Source organism: Hyposmocoma kahamanoa, unplaced genomic scaffold, assembly GCF_003589595.1.
Source record: "Hyposmocoma kahamanoa isolate Upper Pololo Valley unplaced genomic scaffold, ASM358959v1 236, whole genome shotgun sequence".
Classification (NCBI taxonomy): Eukaryota; Metazoa; Arthropoda; class Insecta; order Lepidoptera; family Cosmopterigidae; genus Hyposmocoma; species Hyposmocoma kahamanoa.
In genome coordinates this window covers 468191-489855 of record NW_020653753.1, presented here as the reverse complement: position 1 = coordinate 489855, position 21665 = coordinate 468191, and the positions used below count along the sequence as shown (strand labels likewise).

Below are 21665 nucleotides of genomic sequence, written 5' to 3'. Positions count from 1 at the left end.
AGTGCAAGAGAACTGAAAGATTTGCGACAATATATATCCACAAGTAAAAACAGAAAAGACGTCAACAGGGTTTAAAAACTTAACCTACTTTATTCGAAAAAATTTGCTACAGTATATAAATAAGATCAACATTCAAATACCAATGTTTACACTCATTTTGTTTGTACCTACCATCTAGATAATACAAAATCGTTGATAAGTACATGGTTTGTATCGGTTTCAAATATCGTCGCTTAGTAAGCAATACTGCTCAAGTTATTTCAAGTCATTGTAATTTGAAAAAAACTGCATAGAGAGGTACACTCACGGACATAATTCACGAATATTCAAACTTGAATTTTCAGAATCAAAATGCCCTAAACTTAAACAATGTTTGATTATTAAACTTCAAGTCCTTGTTGAAAATTTGGATTTGTAAAACCGGGAAATTTTTTTCTTCAATGATGACAATATTTTTTTGCATTCTAGGCCTTTGAAAATAAAAATACAAGGTGTCTCGAAATAATATGATAAATAAAGAATTTTATTTTGAGTTAGTTGTCGAGTTTTTTATTCATTGAACAACCATGTAACAACATTGAGCAAGTCTACGACTCGGCGGATTCGTCCATCAGATACAGTTCAGTTTTTTTAAATCATCTATATGTTCGGGAGTGTATTGTTGTATACAACTTTTTTTAAGCTATTGTTATTATTAGGTGCTGAATTTATGCATAAAAAGTAATAGTATTATTTCTATTCATATTGACACTTTATTTTAATTTTTTATCAAGTATCTCGACCCCTCCTACGCAAAGTATCGTATGTCGTAGAGTGATCATCTAATAGATCATCATAGATCATCTAACCGATATCTAGGATTTTATAATACTCTATATGAGCTTTGCCGAATAAAACTGAGAAATGCTAAAGTCACGTGGTATGCTCATTTCAGTGAACTCAGAACTTTAAAACTTTTCCCGTATCAACTGGGCAATTTCGACATACGATACTTTACGTAAGAGGGATCGTCTGTAGTCGTCTGTGAGAGAAAATAAAACGCAGCAGTCCGTCGAAGAAGCTCTTCCAAAAATAAATACCTTGCTTGCTGCCAAGGGTTGGCGTTCTTGATCAATATTATTTGGCAAGGTACATCGAAACTGACACTGGCCCAAGCACAGTAGCCGCTATTAAACAAATAATAAAAAGATCGTTCCGTCCAGCGGAAAGTAGTTTGCCACGCCTTTTCGCAAGCCGACTGCGATTGCATTGGGCTGAACGACTTTTTTCGCCGTCAGCGCACCTTGTGAGACCTATTAAACGATGTTGTTTCCTAAGCGACGGTTAGAAGTTTTTTTAGGTAGATTTGTGACGTAATTTTACCTAGTATGACGGTTTATAACAACAGTATTTATACGTCAGGTACAGCTAGCTATACAATAACAAAAGGTTTAACAGCATTGGTCTAAGGTAAAGAAATTGTAATATTCCTTTAATAGTGCATTGTGTTTTAAGGGCGGTAAATAAGGAATTGCGAACGAGACTCTAACAGAAGCCCGAAGGCGAAGACTGTCGAGGTTCGTAATTCCCGTACCGCCCGTGAAACATACAATGTTTTTCATCACATTTGCGTGTAAATAGTATGATTGCATGCACACTTGACTATAATGCCTCAAATAAGACGCTCGGGCCTTTTTTCTTCTCATTACAGCCAAGAAAAAAGGTAATCATACTATATACATACGAATGTGATGAAAGGATAATTTAATGGACCCCTGCGTGGTCTTGAATCGTATTGCACCCATATTTACGCACGTACAAAAAACACTTTGGTTGCGTGTGTTGGTCTCCCTGAACGAAAATACGTCAGACGGGTTTGCTACTGACAGCTGGACTGTACCCGACCTTGAACATTTAGTAATCGGACACGCTTACTGCAAAACTACTGATGAGTAGCTTACCATTACATCATCAGATCAGTTACTAATACATTGTAATTCTGAGATTGAGTCCTCATTAAATAAGTTTAACAAGTTAGTAGAGAATATTGTCAAGTAACCAATATTCTCTACTAACTTGTCAAACTATACTCTTGATTCCGTTTCGCCCTGTGTCCTTGTAAACATGAGAAATACTTGTTCCAACGTTGTTTGAGTCACGGAATAGTCTTCTATGGGGAGAGAATCTCGGTCTTTCTCCATTATGTGGAATACCTGCCACCATGGCAAACCGACATCGTTTAAGTAATATGTGCTGATGCCCAGGTAGGTTTCACTGGAAATTTTAAGTACTTTTAATCATATATTCCCAAATATACAAAAGTATTTCAAGGAATATTGTAGAGGTTTATACAACCAAATTGACAGAAAATATATTCCATGTGTTATTCACTAGTAAGGTAGAATAACTAATACATGGAAATTACGAAGATGTTTATCTTTTATCAGTGGTCAGATTATTCAGTTAAACTAAGCTAGAAGTAGAATAAAGGGGCCTCAGAGACGTCACGTCCAGTGATTAGTCGAACTCGAGACTGATAATCGTTCTAGTCCTCCTGCTGCTAGGTAGTGAAACTGGTTTAATCCATTCATTCAAAATTATATGAACATACTCCACGAATCATTAACTTCTCCGCGCGCGTCCCGCAAAATCAGAAGATGGTGATTGGACGAAGGGGTTTCCTTCAAAGTTCCAAAGATCATCACCATATTTAAATCTAAGTGGTGTAACCCACATTTAATTTCTGTTTACAATATTACTTTAAATGACATTAAAGTATAGTATCTTTTTGAAGATGGAGTAAAATGGCATTTGCAGGGTTGCCAGTTTTCGTAAAATTTTAAATAGTCATGTAGTAGTTATCGATAGTTTTATCGATAGATTGTGAAAGTAGTTAAAATTTTCCCAAAAATGACTAGACAGACTATACATAATTATTATATATTTGGATACTAAAATGATAGAAAATAAATGTATATTGGTCATATATGATTGATTACTATGAATAAAATGAATTTAAATCTCTCATCTTCAATATGCATTTTATGGGGTTACAGCACTTGCGCTAAAGCCTCAATTATGGCTGTAGTTTAGTGTGGCAATAAGCTAAAAGAAATAATCAAGAACTTACACAAGCCGGATGTCGGAGAATTCCTTTGTGACGTATTGATGGACAGTTGCTACGTTATCGTCTCTTTTAGGTAAACTTTTGCTTTTTATTATTAACGTGTATCCTGTTAAAATAAAAAAATACAAATAAAATGACAATCTATATAATAATAAAACATCTATTTCCCACCTTTGGGGTGTACTTACTTTTTTCGGGACTCTGAATAATTAGGAACCCGAGCTGAACATAGACTTGAACGAATGTGACTAAACAACAAGTTCCGAAATTAACTATTCTAGTATTTATTTTATTTGACAATTATATAATAATTATCCGGTACATATATGATAATTATTCATGCCGATTAATAGTTTTGTCTCTTTAATTGTTGACTGAAAGTGACAAACAGTGATAAATCGAAGGTAAACATGACGAAAAGTCTTAGGGAAAACGATTTGGTTTGTGACTTTATGTTAAAATTGACTTTTGACATATTTGGTTGTCTTTGATACAAACCGCATTGTGTTGTTCTGTTAATTTTAAATATCAAGATAATTATTAAAATATATTTATTAAGATAATTTTAGTGACAATTACCATAAAAGTTTATCAATGATAATTATTATCGTGACAATTATCATAAAACTTATCAATGATAATTATCGTGACAATTATCATAAAAATTATTAATGATAATTATCACTTCGAACCCAGCAAAACAATGAAGATAGCAGATAAACAGATGAAGATGAAGTTTTCCTACACTACTGCGGTTTTGCAAGCAAAGAAAGTATCTCAATGATTTATTTTACAATGTCCGGTTCAGATAAACAGCAGTAGTGTCTATAGGAATAGATACAGGTATCATTGTCTTAGAGCGAATAAAAACCTCGTATGTGATTTCTATGGATTTTTTCAGGAAAAAGACAAAAATGTGATGTAAAATATAATAAACACAATAACGTTCGTAGTTTAGCATTTTAATTGGTGAATTATACTACTTTCAGATGCTATATTAATTTAATAATTTAAGCAAGAAGTTTATAAGTTTTGCTTCAACAAAAAACAAATTACGTCAAAATGCATATGCGAGATTTTCATTCCAAAGGCGACGGTGTACTTGACCTCAAAAATGATAAGTCATTACCTTGCGAAAATTTACTCTTAAGATGCTGCAGTGGCCCAAGGCAGTGCAGTCGCCCGGCTACCATTACTGTGAGTCTGGAGCACAATGCCTCGCATTCCTCCATACTGTGCGACGTCAGTACGATGCTACGCCCACTTGCCACTGCGTCACTCACTGAGCTCCATACTAAGCGTTTAGAAGCTGGATCCATGCCTGAATTTAAAAAAAAAGTAGTAGTAAAAGAACAAGTTTAGACCGGGATCAAAATGACCGTCATTTCTTGTTGGATATGACAGATTTTCAAATAGCCACCGGTGGTACATAACCACCCCAGATACCAAATGTTTTGTCAGGCAGGGTGACTAGTTTGTTACAGGTTTACTGGGTTGGTTCCTGAGGTAGCTACCGCAGTGGGGAGGAGTGACAGTTTACGTAACAGTTATGTCGCGCTGCACGCGGGATAATTTCAACAAGACTATTCTGACATTACCTGAAAATACGCCTTTTAAAACGTCTAGGTACTGCTTTTTCAAGAATAGTGGCCCAAACCATAACAGTCTATATTCGATTGATTACACACATCGAGAATATAACCATAAATAAGACACGAAATAGGGCCATCCACCCCTGGCAACTCATCAAGTAAATGGGCCTTATATCACTTTTAAATATCAACTCTCGTTTGAGCTGAAATCACAAATTAGAAAACTGAAATAGTATAACGCCAACAACTGACATGTTGACAACGTCTCCGTATATTCCAGAAATATTATGTCTTTATTGCAATAAAGATAATATCTTTAAGAATGGGGTCTGTTCCATTCGGTGGTGTGGGAAAAACAGCAAAACATCTAATTATAAAACAAACAGAATTACATTTCGTCGTTAACTAAATATTTAATTTTTCAATATTCGTCCATTATAGCAAAGCTCAAGTTAAATTGGTCGATTTGAAGTGAAACAATTGACGATACACGTCAATTGTTTCGAATTCGGGCTGGCCAATCTGAGCGCAGTTGTCACAGTAATGATTTGGCAGAATAGTTTTCAAACAAATTAAATGGCATTTCGTCTCTATTTCTGGTTATATACTCGATGATTACACAGCTGTACTCAGAATGTACTAAATTGTATTGTACATAAAACACTGTACTTTCCATTGGTTGCAATAATCACGTGACGACATTAGCCATTATTGGTCGGTTTTGCGTGCTAGATACGCAATTATTTATTAATAATTCCTGTTCCTGACTAATTACGTGGGGTCTTGTTTATAATTTACCTGTCGTAGGCTCGTCTAAGAAAATGAGTGGCGAATCCCCAAGGAGCGCAACCGCAGTGCTAATTTTTCTCTTTGTCCCGCCACTGCATTCGCAAACCTGCCAAAGTACAGCATAATAAGCTTATTTTTTATTCAAGTATTTAAAAAAAATACTGAAAATAATTTGGGATGGACACAAAAATTGTCTTATTTTTTTAAATTATTTTATGACATTTACAACTCAACCTTCAAGTTAATAAGGGTTAGATTCCATTCTGCATCCAATCGCACTGCACTTTTAAAAAAATGTTTTTTTTATGGGCGACTAGCCACAATCCACTTGCGACTTAGTACCGATGATGGCGTTTTTGATACTATACCGGTGTCGTATGTGGCCAAGTGGGTACCAACCCTTAATCGTTTTTTAAATCTCACCTTCTTATCATAGTGTTTAGTGAAACCGAGCATAGAAGCGAGTTTCATAGCCCGCTTCGCACCAGTCTTGACGGGAATCCCTCGCATTAGACAGAATATCCTCAACGTCTCACGAGCTGTTAAATTGTCGAACAGTGCGTCGAACTGCGGGCAATAACCTGGGAGATTTTGGGAATAAATAGTCTTTCAAGCAAAATCAAATAGTCTTAGGGCCATTTAATTACAATTATTTAACGATTAGACGACACACCGGTTTTCATTATGTCATCATCTCTGAAGTCCGGAAGGATTAGGAGGGCCCAGGTTCGATCTCCGGTTGGACCAATTTGGTAAATGTTTTGATATGTGCTCCGGAGTGAATTTCTTTGCTTTGGTACTTGGTTTCTGGCATAGTCAATCATTACGTACTAATTATATGGTCTGAATCTGGGAAATTCCGTGTATTGTAAGTACCAAAAGCCAACTCAGAAAAGACCATTATCTAAATTTGGTTCTACTGAAAATAGAAGGCGTCGTTAAATTTAAGAAGGAATTTGTTTGCGATACCGTCGTTGTCTCTGATATCCATAACAAATGCTTTAGTTACTTACTTTGGGATCGGAGCAACGTATGTCATGTTGTCTAATATTTATTTATTATTTTAATTATAATGATAATAATTTGCCGGGCAATCACCTAGTCTCCCACTAGGGAGTTCCCTGTACTATGAGTACCAGGCAAAAGGTACTCATTCCGGGGCACTAATTAGAACGCCCAGGAAAGAACCAATTTAGAAAAGTTCATAACCGGGACTCGCACTCGGAACCTCGCTCATCTTGCGCCCACAAAGCAATAGTCACCGAGGTCGTCAGAATTAGCAGTACAGTGACAGTATATACCTAATGTATTGGTTAGCAATGTTTACTGGACACTTATTAAAACACCATGAAAGAATTGCACAAATTACCAGGTCTATAGTCTGTCTTTTTTGAAGACGGAGTAAAATTACATTTGCAGGGTGGCTTGCTTTCAAAAAATTTTAAATAGTCATGTAGTTGTATCGATATATTGTGACAGGTCAAATTTAGCCAAAAGTATCTGAATTGTGAAGTTACGATGTTCTAATACAAAAAAATACTAAATACAAAAATATTTATTACTCTCTACAAATGTAAAGTATAAAAGTTTTGGTACAATAACTTAATATTAAAAGGTTCCTTTTAATATTAAGTTATAATATATACGGGGTCTTCATTTGCATTCTTGCCATATTTAAGAAATTTATAATAGAAATAATGCTAAATCATCTAAATATATTTACAAAATATTCTGTTCAATATTCTGGCTAATTGTATCTAGTAAAATTTTGTAAAATTGTCCCGCAAGTGTACTCACCGCAGAGGACAATGACCCCGCCACTCGCTTCACCGAGCGATACGTAAACATTCTCAATCGCTTATTTACCTATTTTTTAATTCATGTTTATGTACTAGTATTATTATAATTTACTAATTATTTACATGAGTTTTTTCGCGCTGCGACTAAAAAAGTCATTGAAAGACCAAGTACAAAGACACGACGCAAGCACATAGAAAAATTCGTGAGGTCCGTTGGTTCGTTCCGTGGCTTAGTTGGTATAGCGTCTGGCACGGTATGCAAGAAGACGTCGGTTCGAATCCGACCGGATCGAAGGAATTTTTTCTGAGTGTTCGATCTTTGTATTAATAATTATAACAAACTAGTGGAGTAATTTCACAAAAAATAATTGAATATCAATTCAATAAAAATTTAATTAAGACAGTGAATAGCGACATCTCTCGCCAGGACTGGTAGCTGTAAAGGTACTAACTGGGTGATAAATCGGCAATATATTTTTCATAGATGGCGCTACGACTAAAAAAGTCGTTGAAAGATCAAAAAAGATTTTTTGTAATTTAGATTTGGTACTTACCAACTTTAGGTTACATAAAAGTAGTGCTAGAAGTACCTAGCTCCACAGCTGGTGGCAGGCTCTGTACAGGAGCCAGCCACAGATATGCAGAGTTTCGTTCGTTTCACATCATGGCATAAGAACGCACTTTATGGTAATGCACATGGTAGCTTTTTGCACTAACTCTTATTTACATCACACACAAACCACATTGCATTTTGTCACAAACTGGAACGTATGCGCGATGAACGCAGACGCAATAAGTAAGGTGGACTGATGATCTACCAATCAGATACTCGATACGATCTCCTCCCGTCTCTACTAGCACCCTGCCACCAAATAGGTCGAAAATGCTTACTTCCTGCGTATACTGCGCATAGGTCATTGTTCACATGGTTGCCGGTACCTGTGGCACGTATAGTACAAGTCAACCTGACCTTTGGATCAAACTTGGTTACCGCAATTAAATAAAAAATAAGAATTTAGGAAATTTATTTTTTAGCGATTTGGGTTCACTTTCGTATATAGAATGACCTCTGTAAATATGGCGAGAATGCAAATCAACACATTGTATAATAAGTGCAAACTCCAGCTTATATATAATATATAAGCTGGACTTTGCACTAGGAAAATACCTGTGTTGCGAATCTCCAGGCTCTCCATCACCTAAATCTACACAGATGTACAACTGATGTACAATAAAAACAGTTGTACAAAAAAAACTGTTGTACAATAATAACTTGTTTTTTTTAATAACTAAAGAGAGGAGTATGTAGTATTTTAGTAGCAGTAGAGCTCCTTGTGTAAGAGTTCGTCCAGGAAAGTACTGCCTTTTTCTTACCTTACCTATTTCTGCCGCCAAGCAGTAATGTCAGCATTACTATGTTCCAGGTTTGAAGGGTAAGGGTGTTGATGAAATTACTGACACATGGGACTTGTCAACTTATGTCTCAAGGTGACGGGCGCAGTGGTAGTGCCCCTCAGACCTTTGCAATTTAAAGCTGTGAGTGGCACTGTAACTGTTATGGACAGGCATGTAGCTTACCATCAGGCGCACGACTTGTTCATCCCTTCACTTGATATTATATAAAAAATATATTGTATTGTATTGCATTGCATTGCATTGCATTGCATTGCATTGCACTGCACTGCACTGCACTGTACTGTACTACAATTGTATTGTATTATATTATATTATATTATATTATATTATATTATATTATATTATATTATATCATATTATATTACTTGAGATTGCTAAGACAATATTTAAAAATTGGTCGTGTGTTTGAGTGTGATAATTGATTATAGCGTTATTCATTGTTATTTTGATAGTTGGCCAACTAGTATCGAAATAAGTTTTCATTTACATACATTTTAACAAAAACAAGCGGATTTAATTATTTACATTGAATTAAACTGAAAAACTTTAAAATATGTTTCCTCTTTGTATTTTTAATAGATATAATTCTAAATGTAGTGTATGTATGTGTAAACTTACATAAGCGTGATCAACATTCAGTCGATAGTCGATAGAACATTCATCGACTGCAATCACTAGTTACTAGTAAGCGAGCAATATGTTTGCGCAATTAACTGTCATTTTACTCCATCTTTAAAAAAGTCAGACTACAGTAAAGAAAATAATAAGTGCCAGTAAAACGAAATCAAATCCAGCACCCTATACCAAAATAAAGTTACGAAAACTGTTATGTGGCACTATTAAGGCAAATGTAGTCAATAACGCTAGTGTGGTGTGACAATAGAATTTAAAATATTAATTACCAATGTATTGGTGCACTTCCCGAATGTTTGACTTAACAGAGACCCCGTGCACGAAAGCGTCGCCCAGCGAGATGGGGTAGTCGCCCGTCAGCATCTTGAACGTGCTCGTCTTGCCTGCCCCATTGATGCCGAGTAACCCGAAACATTCGCCGTTTCGAACCGCTAAAAGGAAAATAAATAATTTCATAAAACTAGTTATGTACAGCTCCCGTATCTTCGACATGTGTTTTGATTAAAGTTACCCTCCCTATCAACCTCTTGGATATGCGGGCACAATAACCTGTGCAAGCACAGGGACCTTCTAAGTTCAGGTCCTGACCCCGGATCAGCCAGTCTACAGGGTTTTCACAGACTTTATTCGGTTTTCAAGAGGCCAGTGCCTCGGGTGACTACTCTAGTTATACCTATACAGTCGATGCCCTAATGCCCTAAAACGCCGGACACCTTGTCGACCTATTGGTTCTGAGAACCTTGAAATTTTTATTTATGTAATGTACTTAAAAGATCAAATTGACTTAAAACGTCATTCCGTAATGATGCAATAAGGCAGTCGTATCAAAATGAAAATTATTGTTCGGCATTGAGAAGGTTCTAAAATCTCTCACTACATGTCACTAGCGGCGATGAGCGCCAAAAAAATGCCAGTACAAAGACCAAAAGCACACAGGAGAATTTCGACAACTCAATAACTTGACCTGTAGCTCAGTTGGTTAGAGCTGCGCTACGGAACAGCGTGGTCATGGGTTCAAGTCCCATCGGGTCAACAAATGGTTCAATGTGTTCGATCTTTATACTAATAATCATAAGACGTTATTGTCATATCATGAAAGGGTAAAACACCTTATTTGTGCTTATTGGCTTTTCTGCTTTCGCCAGTATCTAGTTGTCCGCTTAGTAATTACAAAAAGTTATGTAAACATGACAATAAACTGACGTCAGCTGATTGACATAACAGCGAATATCAGTTCTGAGTGATATCTTGCGTAATGCACGCTACGTACTTGAATTATTTTTAACTCAAAATCAAGACTAGTTTGAAGGACATTCAAGCAACCAAAAAATCTAAAATCTTATCGATTTCGATTAAATAATTCAAATACAAAATAGACCGATCATACATCCTTCTCAGTTACAATATACTTACCAAATGTAAGTCTGTTCACAGCCAAGAAATGTTTGTAATATTTAGTAAGGTCCTTGCACACGAGGCTCTGTTCGACGAGCTTGCGTCGGTGGAGGGACTCCACGTAGTGCCTTTCAAACGCTACGTCGCTATCTTCATCCGTCGGTAAAGGCGGTTGTGGGTAGATGTGAGATTTCTTTTCTATGCGCAGCTTTAGCTGTAGACAATGTGTCACAAACTCAAGCTGTATTATAAATACTGTTCTAGTTAATGAATCTGCCATCCTTATCATAAACGACGTAACTAATATTTTAGCGAAATTGATTTATTAACATTAATATCGCACGTGAAACCAAATACTGTCGTAAATCAAAATTGTGAAACAGAGAAACATAATTTGAAAATAAAATAAAAGAAAATATTGTATGGATTTTATTGCGAATAATGTGATTTTTTTTTTGGTTTATAGATAACACTTAATTATCAATTTCTAAACGAGAATGTACATAGGTATTGGTTTTATTCAGTATTTTTTATTTATTTAAAAAAAGTGTTTTCTCAATTAATTAATTAATTTATGCAAGTATACAATACAGACTAAAGTCCTTAATTTCTCAGTATGTAAATTTACATGGGCAGTTCAGTAGTGCGATTCACGTAAGTTCAAGCTATCAAAATATCGTTGAAGTTACGTAGTCGTTAGATGGAAGTCCTATCCAAAATGGGTATTCACGTATCACTTGAACGAACGTTGATATGAGTAGAATCGAAACGTAACGAATAATGACGACATCTTGGATTGTGAAATTTGACATTTAGTCGTCGAAAGTCTATTGAAAGAACTGTCAAAATGTTAGCAGAATACGTATAACTTGTCGTTTAGAGTCGATTCAAGTTCGATACATATACCAGAATACACTTTAACGACATTTAGATCGAACGACTTTAAAATTGGACTCGTTGGCGTTCACTGTCACATGTGAATACGAAAAAGCAGTTCACCGACTAAATCGCTACGATATCGTAACGGTTTGATTACGTGAATCACCCCCTTGAGAGTAGTCCACAGACATGTATACAAAGTTAGTATTAAATAAAATCTTTAAAATAATAATCGAAATCCTAACTATCCTAATACATACAAATAATTAATATTAATTTTAAAATTAAATTCACATCGATACAGTGGTCGGAAACTCGGATGCTTTTATACCTAAAGTTCACTGTTGCCCCTGATTCGCTACGAAAGTATAAAAGAGGCTTCTTAAAAATACCACGTGAGTAATACGTAACCCGCGTATTTAGTGACTATGTCGGAGTCTCACGTTAGTTTCCCATTTTTTTTTATATCTTATGTCTTTACATTTTCAACTTTCTAGATATAAGAAAAAATTATGTAAATGTTATATAAAATTACAAATAACAAATTTTCCTTCAATTATATACTTTACTGCATGTTTTTAACAATCCCGGTGGCGCGGTATTTTTACGATACAAAAACGCATTCCATATTTAGCGAGCATGAAATTGTAGGTAAATAAGCATCCGAATTTCCGTCTAATAAGTTATGTGAATAGATAACACTGTTAGATATTGATAATAATTCCACAATGTTAAGCTACGACGACAGTATTTGGTTTCAAATGCGGTATCTTGAATTAGCGAAACGAAACCTACAACACCCCTTTTCATATCTTATTTAGTTTTAATTTTATCGTTAAGCAAAATCAGCATAATTAACATTTTTTAAAGAAAAAAACTTTAGGTGTCAATATCTCGAAATTTACCAACATGCAAATGCGTTGTTTATGACAAGGAGGGCAGTATAGGTGGATCAACAAATTGATGTGAAACAATGCACACATTATACATTTGGTTGTGTTCGGGAATCTCTAGTAGCAGTAGAGCTCCCGGTGAAAGTGGTCGTCCAGGGAAAGTACTACCACCTTAACTATTTCTGCCGCCAAGCGGTAATGTCAGCATTACTGCGTACCGGTGTTGAAGGGTAGGGGTGCTGGTGACAATGCAGGCACATGGGACTTGTCTACTTAATGTCTCAGGGTGACGGGCGCAGTGGCTCTGATCTTTGCGACAGGCGTCTACCTTACCATCAGGCGCACGACTTGTTTGTCCCGTCACGTGATATTATAAAAAAAACTGTACACGATCGCAGCGTCTTAGCTCTGTTGGTAAGAGCGGTTGCCCCGGTGTGGCAACTGACACTGGTTCGTATCCAGTCAGACCGAATGACCGAATTTTTTTTGTGTTGTTCAGTTTTTGTATATATAATAAAAGACTTACCTCATTAAAAACTTCATATTCCTTAAGGAGCAACACGGTGAACAATATAACGCCGACTAACGTCATCATGAAGAGGTACCGGCCGATGCCTGGCTCGTTCCATTTCAGATAAGGGTTGTCTTCGACTGAAAATTTAAAAAAAAATAAGAATTTCGTTTATTGGTGTCACCGTGATCCTTGCTCTATGCTTTACTAATTTGCACCATATACAAATTGGAAATATCTCGCAAAGCTACTAAAAATTCGCGGGTCATAAAAATCCACACAAACGATATCCATATCCTATCATACGTCTCACTGCTGGTCTCCTTCAAGTAGGTCATCATCGGCCATACTTCACACGGTTCCCAAGGGTTGTGAACCTTCATCATGCAGGTTTCTTCACGATGTTTTATTTATGAAAATAGATAGTGTTCTCGATTGATAATCTTTTCAAAAACGTCATACTAACACACTCTATCCCTATATTACATTACGAGTCTGTACAACCTTAAATGGCTTTGGTTGATTCCGCATAACAGTGTAAGTGTTGAATCAATTAGTTTGGAAAAAATATATAGTAAAATTGAGGATACGCACTAATTAACACGAAACACGATTCCTAATCATGTTCGCGTTAGAAAAAAAACCCAAACTTACCTCGAAATTTTACGATAGGTACTTTACATATACCAATGATTTTTTTTTACATCAACTGAACTAAACAGAACACGTATACTATATACGATATACATTTTTCAAATGGCTTTATTTTCGTTTTAAAATAAAAATATTCAGAAATAAAGCCAGTGTTTCTGCCGCTTTTTTAATATAGTTTTTAATATGCTCTTTTTTATAATACTAAGTGCACCTGGTGGTAAGCGACACGCCTGTCTGAACCTATTCAAACAGAAATGCATAGCACATACGCGTGACAGACAGAAGCAGAAATGTAGCTAAGTCTACAAAATACACAGAATCTAGAGGACTCACTTACTACAACACACGGTGATGTTCATACGGTTGCAGATAGTGGCGCGTGAGCAGTTCGCAATGTTGACAAACTGGTCGCACAGACTGTCGCACGCAAGGATCGAGAATGCTGACACGCTCATGTCCCTGAAGAACACACGTAAAGTAAGAAAAATAAGTAGTGCGAACCGATAATCCCCTATTTATAACTTAGAAAGTTAAGGTTAATCCAGGACAATAAAACTCAATTAATAAGGCAATGTATGCCACGGAACGGGATGCATGCGACTTTTTACATTTTTTAAATATATTATTATTTATCTACAATCAAACTCTAGAAGTTGCTCGTTTTTTAAAAAAATATTTGTACACATTTATCATTTATAATATAAAACAACATAAATCGAGACTACCTGAAAGAGCTAAACGGGGCACGAATTTTTATCATCCTAGTACGCAAAAGCTGTATAACAAAAAACTTTAGTATAAAGTTTTTGTTTCAGTATAGATTTGAACCTCAAGTACGGCTAACTTTGTATATCAACCGGAATCTTATTATAGAAGTGTATTGCCCCTTAAATGAATTTGGGACTTTGTGAAGACGACTGTCAAGGCCAGCTAGTTTATTTTTATTTGTCGTATTAATATTGGCTGTCACTATTTTTCATTAAAAAGAATTACTATTCTTAACATAAATCTGTGGCTCTAGTGAAAAGGGGACCAAATCAAAAAACTCAAGTTTACGTTTTTAAGGAGACGCGAAAAACAGTTTCAAGCCGTTAAAAGTTTTTCGCCTTTCCTTGTAAAGTTGGCTTTTTTGACTTGTACCCCTTTTAAGTAGAACCACAGAAATTACATTTAATACCTCGATTTAGTAGTATAGTAGACGGTAGTGTAATAATGTTAACTTTTAATAAATTTAATAAAAAAATAAAGGTAAATTATTTGTCACCTTATATGTTTTTTTACGTACTCAATAAACTACGTTGCGTCAGTTTTAAACGTATAATGGTAAAATATTTACCACATAAAGAAAACACGATGGGTTCATATTTAAAAATAATTAGCATGGAAATGGTACATTGCAATATTTTGTAGTACAGGGCATTGAACCTCGCGTTTGTTAAAGACATAGATTCCCAAACATTTTTGCTTACCGCCCGTTAGGCAAGATAAAGAAATTTGAAAATATACATATAAACGTAGTATAGTTATTCAATTTTTTTTTTTTAATGCTGTAGCACGCCGTGGCCTGCTTCAACGCATTTGGCAACGCAATTGGGGGAATTGCTTCCGACGCCCCTACCTAGAACTCTTCAGCGCGCACTGGGGGACGGTAGGGACCATTTTGGGAAACTATGGTTTAAAGGTTTTAATTTCTGTAAACTTATCTCTCAAAGACACCGAGATCCATAGAGTATTTCACGTGGTATCAGAGCGGCGTTATCAAACGTTGATTAGTTTGAAACCATTATGTTCAGTTCAGAAGTTGTTGATTTGCGTGGTCAGAGCTGAGTTGCCATGTATAGTGAAATTTTATTTATGTTGTACCTCTATATGAGTGAATGGAAGACTCACCTGAAGCTTCTACTTAAGCAGTACAGCGGCAGCGGAGAGAACACCCAGTCGAATATGTTCGCGTAGTATGGGCTTCCCACTTCGGGAAGTTTTAGTACTTCGATTATTAAAAATGGCATGCAACCTAAAATATAAATTAAGTAATAATAACTAATGTTATTTGTCGTAAACAAAGCGGTCCCTGAAGCGAAACTTTATTTAGCACGGTTTACACTTAATTCTTACTTGTAATGCATTTTAAGTTAATAATAAAGCTTAATTGAGGCTATTAGCGCTAAAGCGTAAACCCCGTGAAATGCATATAGAATATAATGAGCCAAATTCATTTTATATACAGTATGTATGTATGTTAACACTTAATCGTACCATGAAAGAAATTACAGATATTAACAAACATTTTTATGTGGGATTTCTTCCAACTAAGTTTAGTAATCAAGTATCACCAACGTAATATAATTATTAATATTTTTATACACGAAAATAGCATCGAAATATATAACAATTATGTACTTTAGTATTATTTAAAGTAATATTGTAGAAAAAAAATTTTTGAATGCTTCGCTCACAGCACTACTGTAATAAATAGTTATAAATATACGCTTAAACGAGTTTAAGAAAAATATGGACAAATACGGCCAGTTAGTAACGTGTCTTGTCCTCTCGGAAAATTGTGGTTTGCCCTTAAGAAATGATGCCGTATATGGCAACAGTGATAACCTAGAATAGTGAACGCTTGCCATCCCTAGAGAGGTCAGAGTTCGATTCCAATGCCTCATGAGCCTTTTCGGTTCATGTACATTTAGCTAAAATTTCCAATCACCACTTGCTTTAACGATGAAGGATTTTTTATGGATACCTAGTGATGGGACGAACAAGTCGCCTCGTGGTAAGCAACACACTCATCCATAACATTTGCAGTGCCACTCAGAGCTTTAAATCGCAAAGATCTGTCACTGTGCCCGTCACCCTGAGACATAAGTTGAAAAGTCCTATGTGCCTGTAATTTCACCAGCACCCTAACCCTTCAAAACCAAAACATAGTAATGCTCACATTACTGCTTGACGGCAGGAATAGGTAAGGTGGCTCTTTCACAAGGAGCTCTACTTCTACTAAATTAAATGTGGGTTTCACCACTTTTGCGCTAATAGCCTCAACTATTATTTTTCATTCTCCTTCTTCACTGTTTATTTATAGATCGTAAGTGGTTGTGACTTTGTCGAGTCGTGACTTGCCATGTAAAATATGTACGGCACTTACCCAAAAACATATTAAGGAAACACATCTTAGAGAATCCAGAGGCCGGCGCGTCGAAGTAGGAACAGGCGAGGTAGTGCTGTGGTATCGTAGCTAAAGAGAACACGGACAACACTAATAGCACTCTACCTGGAATTTAATAAACAGTTCTAAATTAGACTTACTTATTATAAAACGTTGAAAACTTCATTTTCGTATTGGTGGCGATTTTTTTTTGTGATAGCAAGAGACGGGACAAACAAGTGGAGCGCCTGGTGGTAAACGACACGTCTGTCCATAATTATTGCATTGCTGATCAGATGTTTCAATCGACAATAGGGCACTGCCAATGCGCCCGCCATCCTGAGACATAAGACGTAAAATCTAATGTGTCTGTAATTTCACCAGCACCGTTATTTACTCTTCATAATCGAAATATAGTAATGCTCACAATGCTGCTCTTGCAGCAGAAATCGGTAAGTTGGCAGTACTTCCTTGGACGAACCCTTTCATATGGAGCTCTACTGCTACTAAAAAAACGAATAAATATTCGCTAACGATAAAGGCCCGTCTACAATCTACAACTAAAGCAGCCTCTTACATGAGGTACCATTTTCCATTAATTAATATTAATAAACTCATCACTTCGTATCGTTGTTATAGTAAGTGGCATAAAGTTGAATTAAAATCTTAACCTTGACGTGCTCTTGACTCTGTACAAAGACGTACTTAACTCGCTTAGTTTTACGTGCGCTAAAATTGGACCGTATAGACGAGGCATTGTACATTTTTATACGACCGCTTATACATTTCGTGCCTGATCAATGTGGGTTAAGGCGAGGTATTTTAACGCGAGTCTAGATTTTAGGAGGTGAAGTGTGGGGGAGGGTTCTCGCGTCTCACAATCCGCGCGCTAAAATTTAATAAGAATAAAATAAGAACAAAGAAAATTTGACACAGATACAACGTTGAAAAGCGCCCGACTTGTTCGTCCCGTCCTTTGGTATCATAAAAAATATCGAGCAATAATTCTACTTAAACATATGAGTTATCCGTTAGCTTAGTAATATTCATCACTCATTAACGAAGATTCGATATAAACAACTTGATAGTTGTTTATATCGAATCTTCGAAATCAAAGTATTATGACGTACCCAATTCTTCAGGTGTTTTAAGTGTGTTCTCCTGAAAGCAAGCGAGGCCGATGATAATGCAAAGGTAGACGACGAACAGCCATAGCCAGTCGAACAAAAATGAACATATCCACATCACGGCAGGCCGCACGCCGGACACTCGCTGTAGGAGCTTCGCACCACTTATCCGCTCCTGGAAGTTTTAATTGCCTTAACTGCCTCCGTGGTCGAATGGTTACCATACAGGTCTGCCACGCAGAGATTATTTGTGTGACCTACATTTATTTCTCTCATGAGTTTGGGTGTAATTTATGGCACCCGCGACACAGGGTTTCCCTAGGTGCGGGGCTATGAAAAAAAAGAAAAAAATATCTTTGAAACTTGAAAACCAGAGAGTCGGTTTCGGAAATGAATAGGATAGAATGTTACACTCTGAAGTTTAAATTTATTTCAAGCCGACTTAGGCCGACGAAGAGGATCTGCCATCCTCGTCAAGTTTCTTAAGAAAATTTGCGATATGAGCAAAGCTATAATAATAAGATTATAAAGCTGTAACATAATTAACGGGGACACGTTGCGATTCAAGTAATACATGTTTTAAGTAATTTTATTTCATATTACAAACAACAAGAATGTATTATATAACTGTACGTAATATTTAGTGCATTCCCTTTGTAATTTTGATCATCGATACTCTAATGTTGTCAGGAACAGATAGCTACTCAGCAATAACGCTGTAATATTGTACGTAACCATTTTATGCTTTAGTTGTTCTATGTAATATCTCTTTTCGTGCAAGAAACGACATTTGTGTTGTATTCTAAAGGACAAGTTTGTTTAGGTAATATAGGAGACAAACGTTAGAAGATGCCTTACGTTACTACCATCTCACGTGATGATAAGTGAAAGTGTAGGACTAAAATGGTAAAGGTGGTACAGAATATTATTATTATTAAAAAAAAAAGATAAATGTTGAAAATATAGCGACTACCTCTTAGGATCACAGCAACGCATGTGATGTTGTCTAAGTTTATTTACATTTATTTGTACAATAACCCACAAACCTTGACAACAAATAGTACAAGGAACGCAGTGACGAAAGCCATACAAAATCCGATGTTGAAAGCGAACTGGAATCCCATACTACTACCGGTGGCCATCACTTTTACCTAAAAATAAAAACAAAACGTTAAAAATATAAAAGTGTTCATATAAAAACCGAAATATTTGTTTACAATAGGACACCAGTTGAGCGTAGTCCTTCCTCTACATACCAAATGTTCAATCGTATACGGCAGTGGATAATTGACAAACTCCAGCGTGCTATTAGGCATTTGACTTTGCAATATGGCGTTGTTCACGAGTGCGAGGGAGATAGCCGAATCATGGTAACCATAGTTGCTGAACCAGGCCGTTATTTTATCGGGACCAAATGTTGCACCGATTAACGTTTCGTAGCGCATTCTTGGCAGGTCCGATTCTGCCTACAACAAAAAAATACAACAAATAATCAAAATTGTTATTTTTCACAGTACTGAATTCAACGCTTCAACGCGAGCCTAGATTTTAGACGAGGTGAGGCGGAGGGACGACGACGACGACTACAGGGGATAAGAACAGGCGTAGAAAATTTGACACAGTTGTGGATATTCCCAGTATTCGCACGAAGCGTTTCGCTTCCACATTTATATGGCGAGCGGCCAGGGAGTGGAATTCCCTGCCTGCGGACTTGTTCCCTGAACGTTATAACTTGGACCTTTTCAAGGCGAGAGTGAGTAGGCAATATTTAGGTGTGAACGCTACATCGTCGACCTCATCATCACTTTCTATCAGATGAGATGGAGGTCAAATGCGCACTTTTTTTTTTTTTAAAAGATCCGACGTCCACAAATGCCTGATGCCGACTGACAGGGCAGCGCGTGGCGCGGCGTGTCGCTAAACCACTGGACAATTTGCAAATTTTAGGATAAATTTAAATTTAATAACTTTCAGTTGGAAACCAAAATTTAGTAGATTCCCTGTAGTACTTAAAGAGAAATATGTCAACATAAAAATTATGTACAAAGATACATGTTTCATTCATAGATTATTCTTTTTAGACTTTTACTTTAGCCTGTTTTCAGGATTTTATATGATCGGATAAAGTACATCCTATCGTGTAACACTTTAGCACATTCATATTTTCACATTATCCAAAATATAGATGTATCGTATATTTTTTGTAAGACCAACATTTATTAGTAAATACGTAAACCATCTTATTTAGCACAGCACTTTTTCCCGCATAATGAATAAAACACTGAGCTTTTTATTGCTACGTGAGGCGCACTATAAGTTTCTGGAATGAATAAGAAAAACATACTATAAATGGTCAGAAATGAATTTATTGTTTCTCAAAATATTCTCCGTTAACGTTAATGCACTTTTTCATACGAATGAACCAATTTTGAAAACATTTATGCTACTTCTCCGTGACATGAAACATATTTTTCATACTCTTCGACAGCCTCTTCAGAAGATGAAAATCAATGAGCGCGTAACTGGTTCTTAATTTTTGGAAATAAATAATAGTCACAAGGTGCCAGGTCGGGACTGTACGCAGGATGGTTCATAAGGTCAACGTTGTTCACCTTCAAAAATCCATTTGTCAGTCTGGCCGTGTGAGAACTGACATTATCGTGGTGCTAGATGATACGGCGTTTACGGTTATTTTTACGGAGTTTGTCAATAACTTCCGGCAAACAAATGGTCGTGTACCAATCATTATTCACGGTACAACGATTCTCCAAAGCAAACAATAGCCACGTGTCCAGTTTTATTTAAAAAAGCAGCAATCATTCGCTTAGAGGCACTTTGCACGCGCGCTAGTTTGGTTGGTTTCGGCTCATCTCGAAAGACCCATACGCTCGATTGCTGCTTTGTTTTGAGATCGTAACTATAAATCCATGTTTCATCACCTGTTACTATGTCCCACACCAAATTTGACGCCGAGGGATCCACCGAGAGCACAGCTTTTTCACACCCAAATGTTTGTGTAGTATTGATTTTATTTGACTCATGCCTATGCCTAAAGATGCCCGAATCTCATGGTACGTCACAAGCCTGTCCGTTTTGATCATACGGCGCACAGCATCGACGTTTTTGTTGTTCACAGCAGTGGACAGGCGACCATTACGAAATTCGTTACAGAGATTCACACGACCGCGTTTGAATTCTGAAAACCAGCTACAAATAGTCCGTCTTGCATGGTGCTTCATCGCCATAAGCAGTTTGAAGCCGAGCGAAGGTCCGCTGACCTGTTAAATTTGACTGAAAGTCGTAGAAAATCATACTACGAAAATTTTCACGAGCTAAATCTTTGGTGATGTAGACAACCAATATCTAAAATGACGCCACAATGTAAAAACAAGTGACAGTCAAATGAAACAAACTGTATTCTACAACCAAAGAGTTCCATTTTCAAATGTTGTAAGTACTTTTAAATATTGTTTATATAAGTGGCCAGTTCCGGAAACGCGCAAGCATGCACGCACGCACGCACGCACGCACGCACGCACGCACGCACACAATCACGCACGAACGTACGCACGCGCGCACACACACACACACACACACACATACACACACACACACACACACACACACACACACACACACACACACGCACGCACGCACGCACGCACGCACGCGCGCGCACACACACACACACACACACACACACACACACACACACACACACAC

At 36.6% G+C, this 21665-nt stretch overlaps 1 protein-coding gene and 1 non-coding gene across 2 annotated transcripts in view; one reads left to right on the top strand and one right to left on the bottom strand.

Annotated features, from left to right (window-relative positions):
- Nucleotides 1–922: 922 nt before the first annotated feature.
- The window catches only part of LOC113228680 (ATP-binding cassette sub-family A member 1-like), an 82043-nt gene continuing 61300 nt past the window's right edge, over nt 923–21665 (bottom strand). The window contains exons 18-31 of the mRNA XM_026462035.1: nt 19199–19408; nt 18989–19093; nt 17946–18117; nt 16816–16941; nt 15558–15681; nt 14005–14126; nt 13029–13153; nt 10749–10944; nt 9605–9766; nt 5911–6068; nt 5497–5593; nt 4236–4427; nt 3110–3212; nt 923–2253 (exon numbers count right to left, since the gene is read on the bottom strand). Coding sequence (XP_026317820.1) covers nt 2064–2253; nt 3110–3212; nt 4236–4427; nt 5497–5593; nt 5911–6068; nt 9605–9766; nt 10749–10944; nt 13029–13153; nt 14005–14126; nt 15558–15681; nt 16816–16941; nt 17946–18117; nt 18989–19093; nt 19199–19408 — 2082 coding nt within the window. The 3' untranslated portion in view covers nt 923–2063. The remainder of the gene's footprint in view (nt 2254–3109; nt 3213–4235; nt 4428–5496; nt 5594–5910; nt 6069–9604; nt 9767–10748; nt 10945–13028; nt 13154–14004; nt 14127–15557; nt 15682–16815; nt 16942–17945; nt 18118–18988; nt 19094–19198; nt 19409–21665) is intronic.
- Trnas-gga lies at nt 10296–10368 on the top strand. Its single transcript has one exon. It is a non-coding gene; the product is annotated as a tRNA-Ser (tRNA).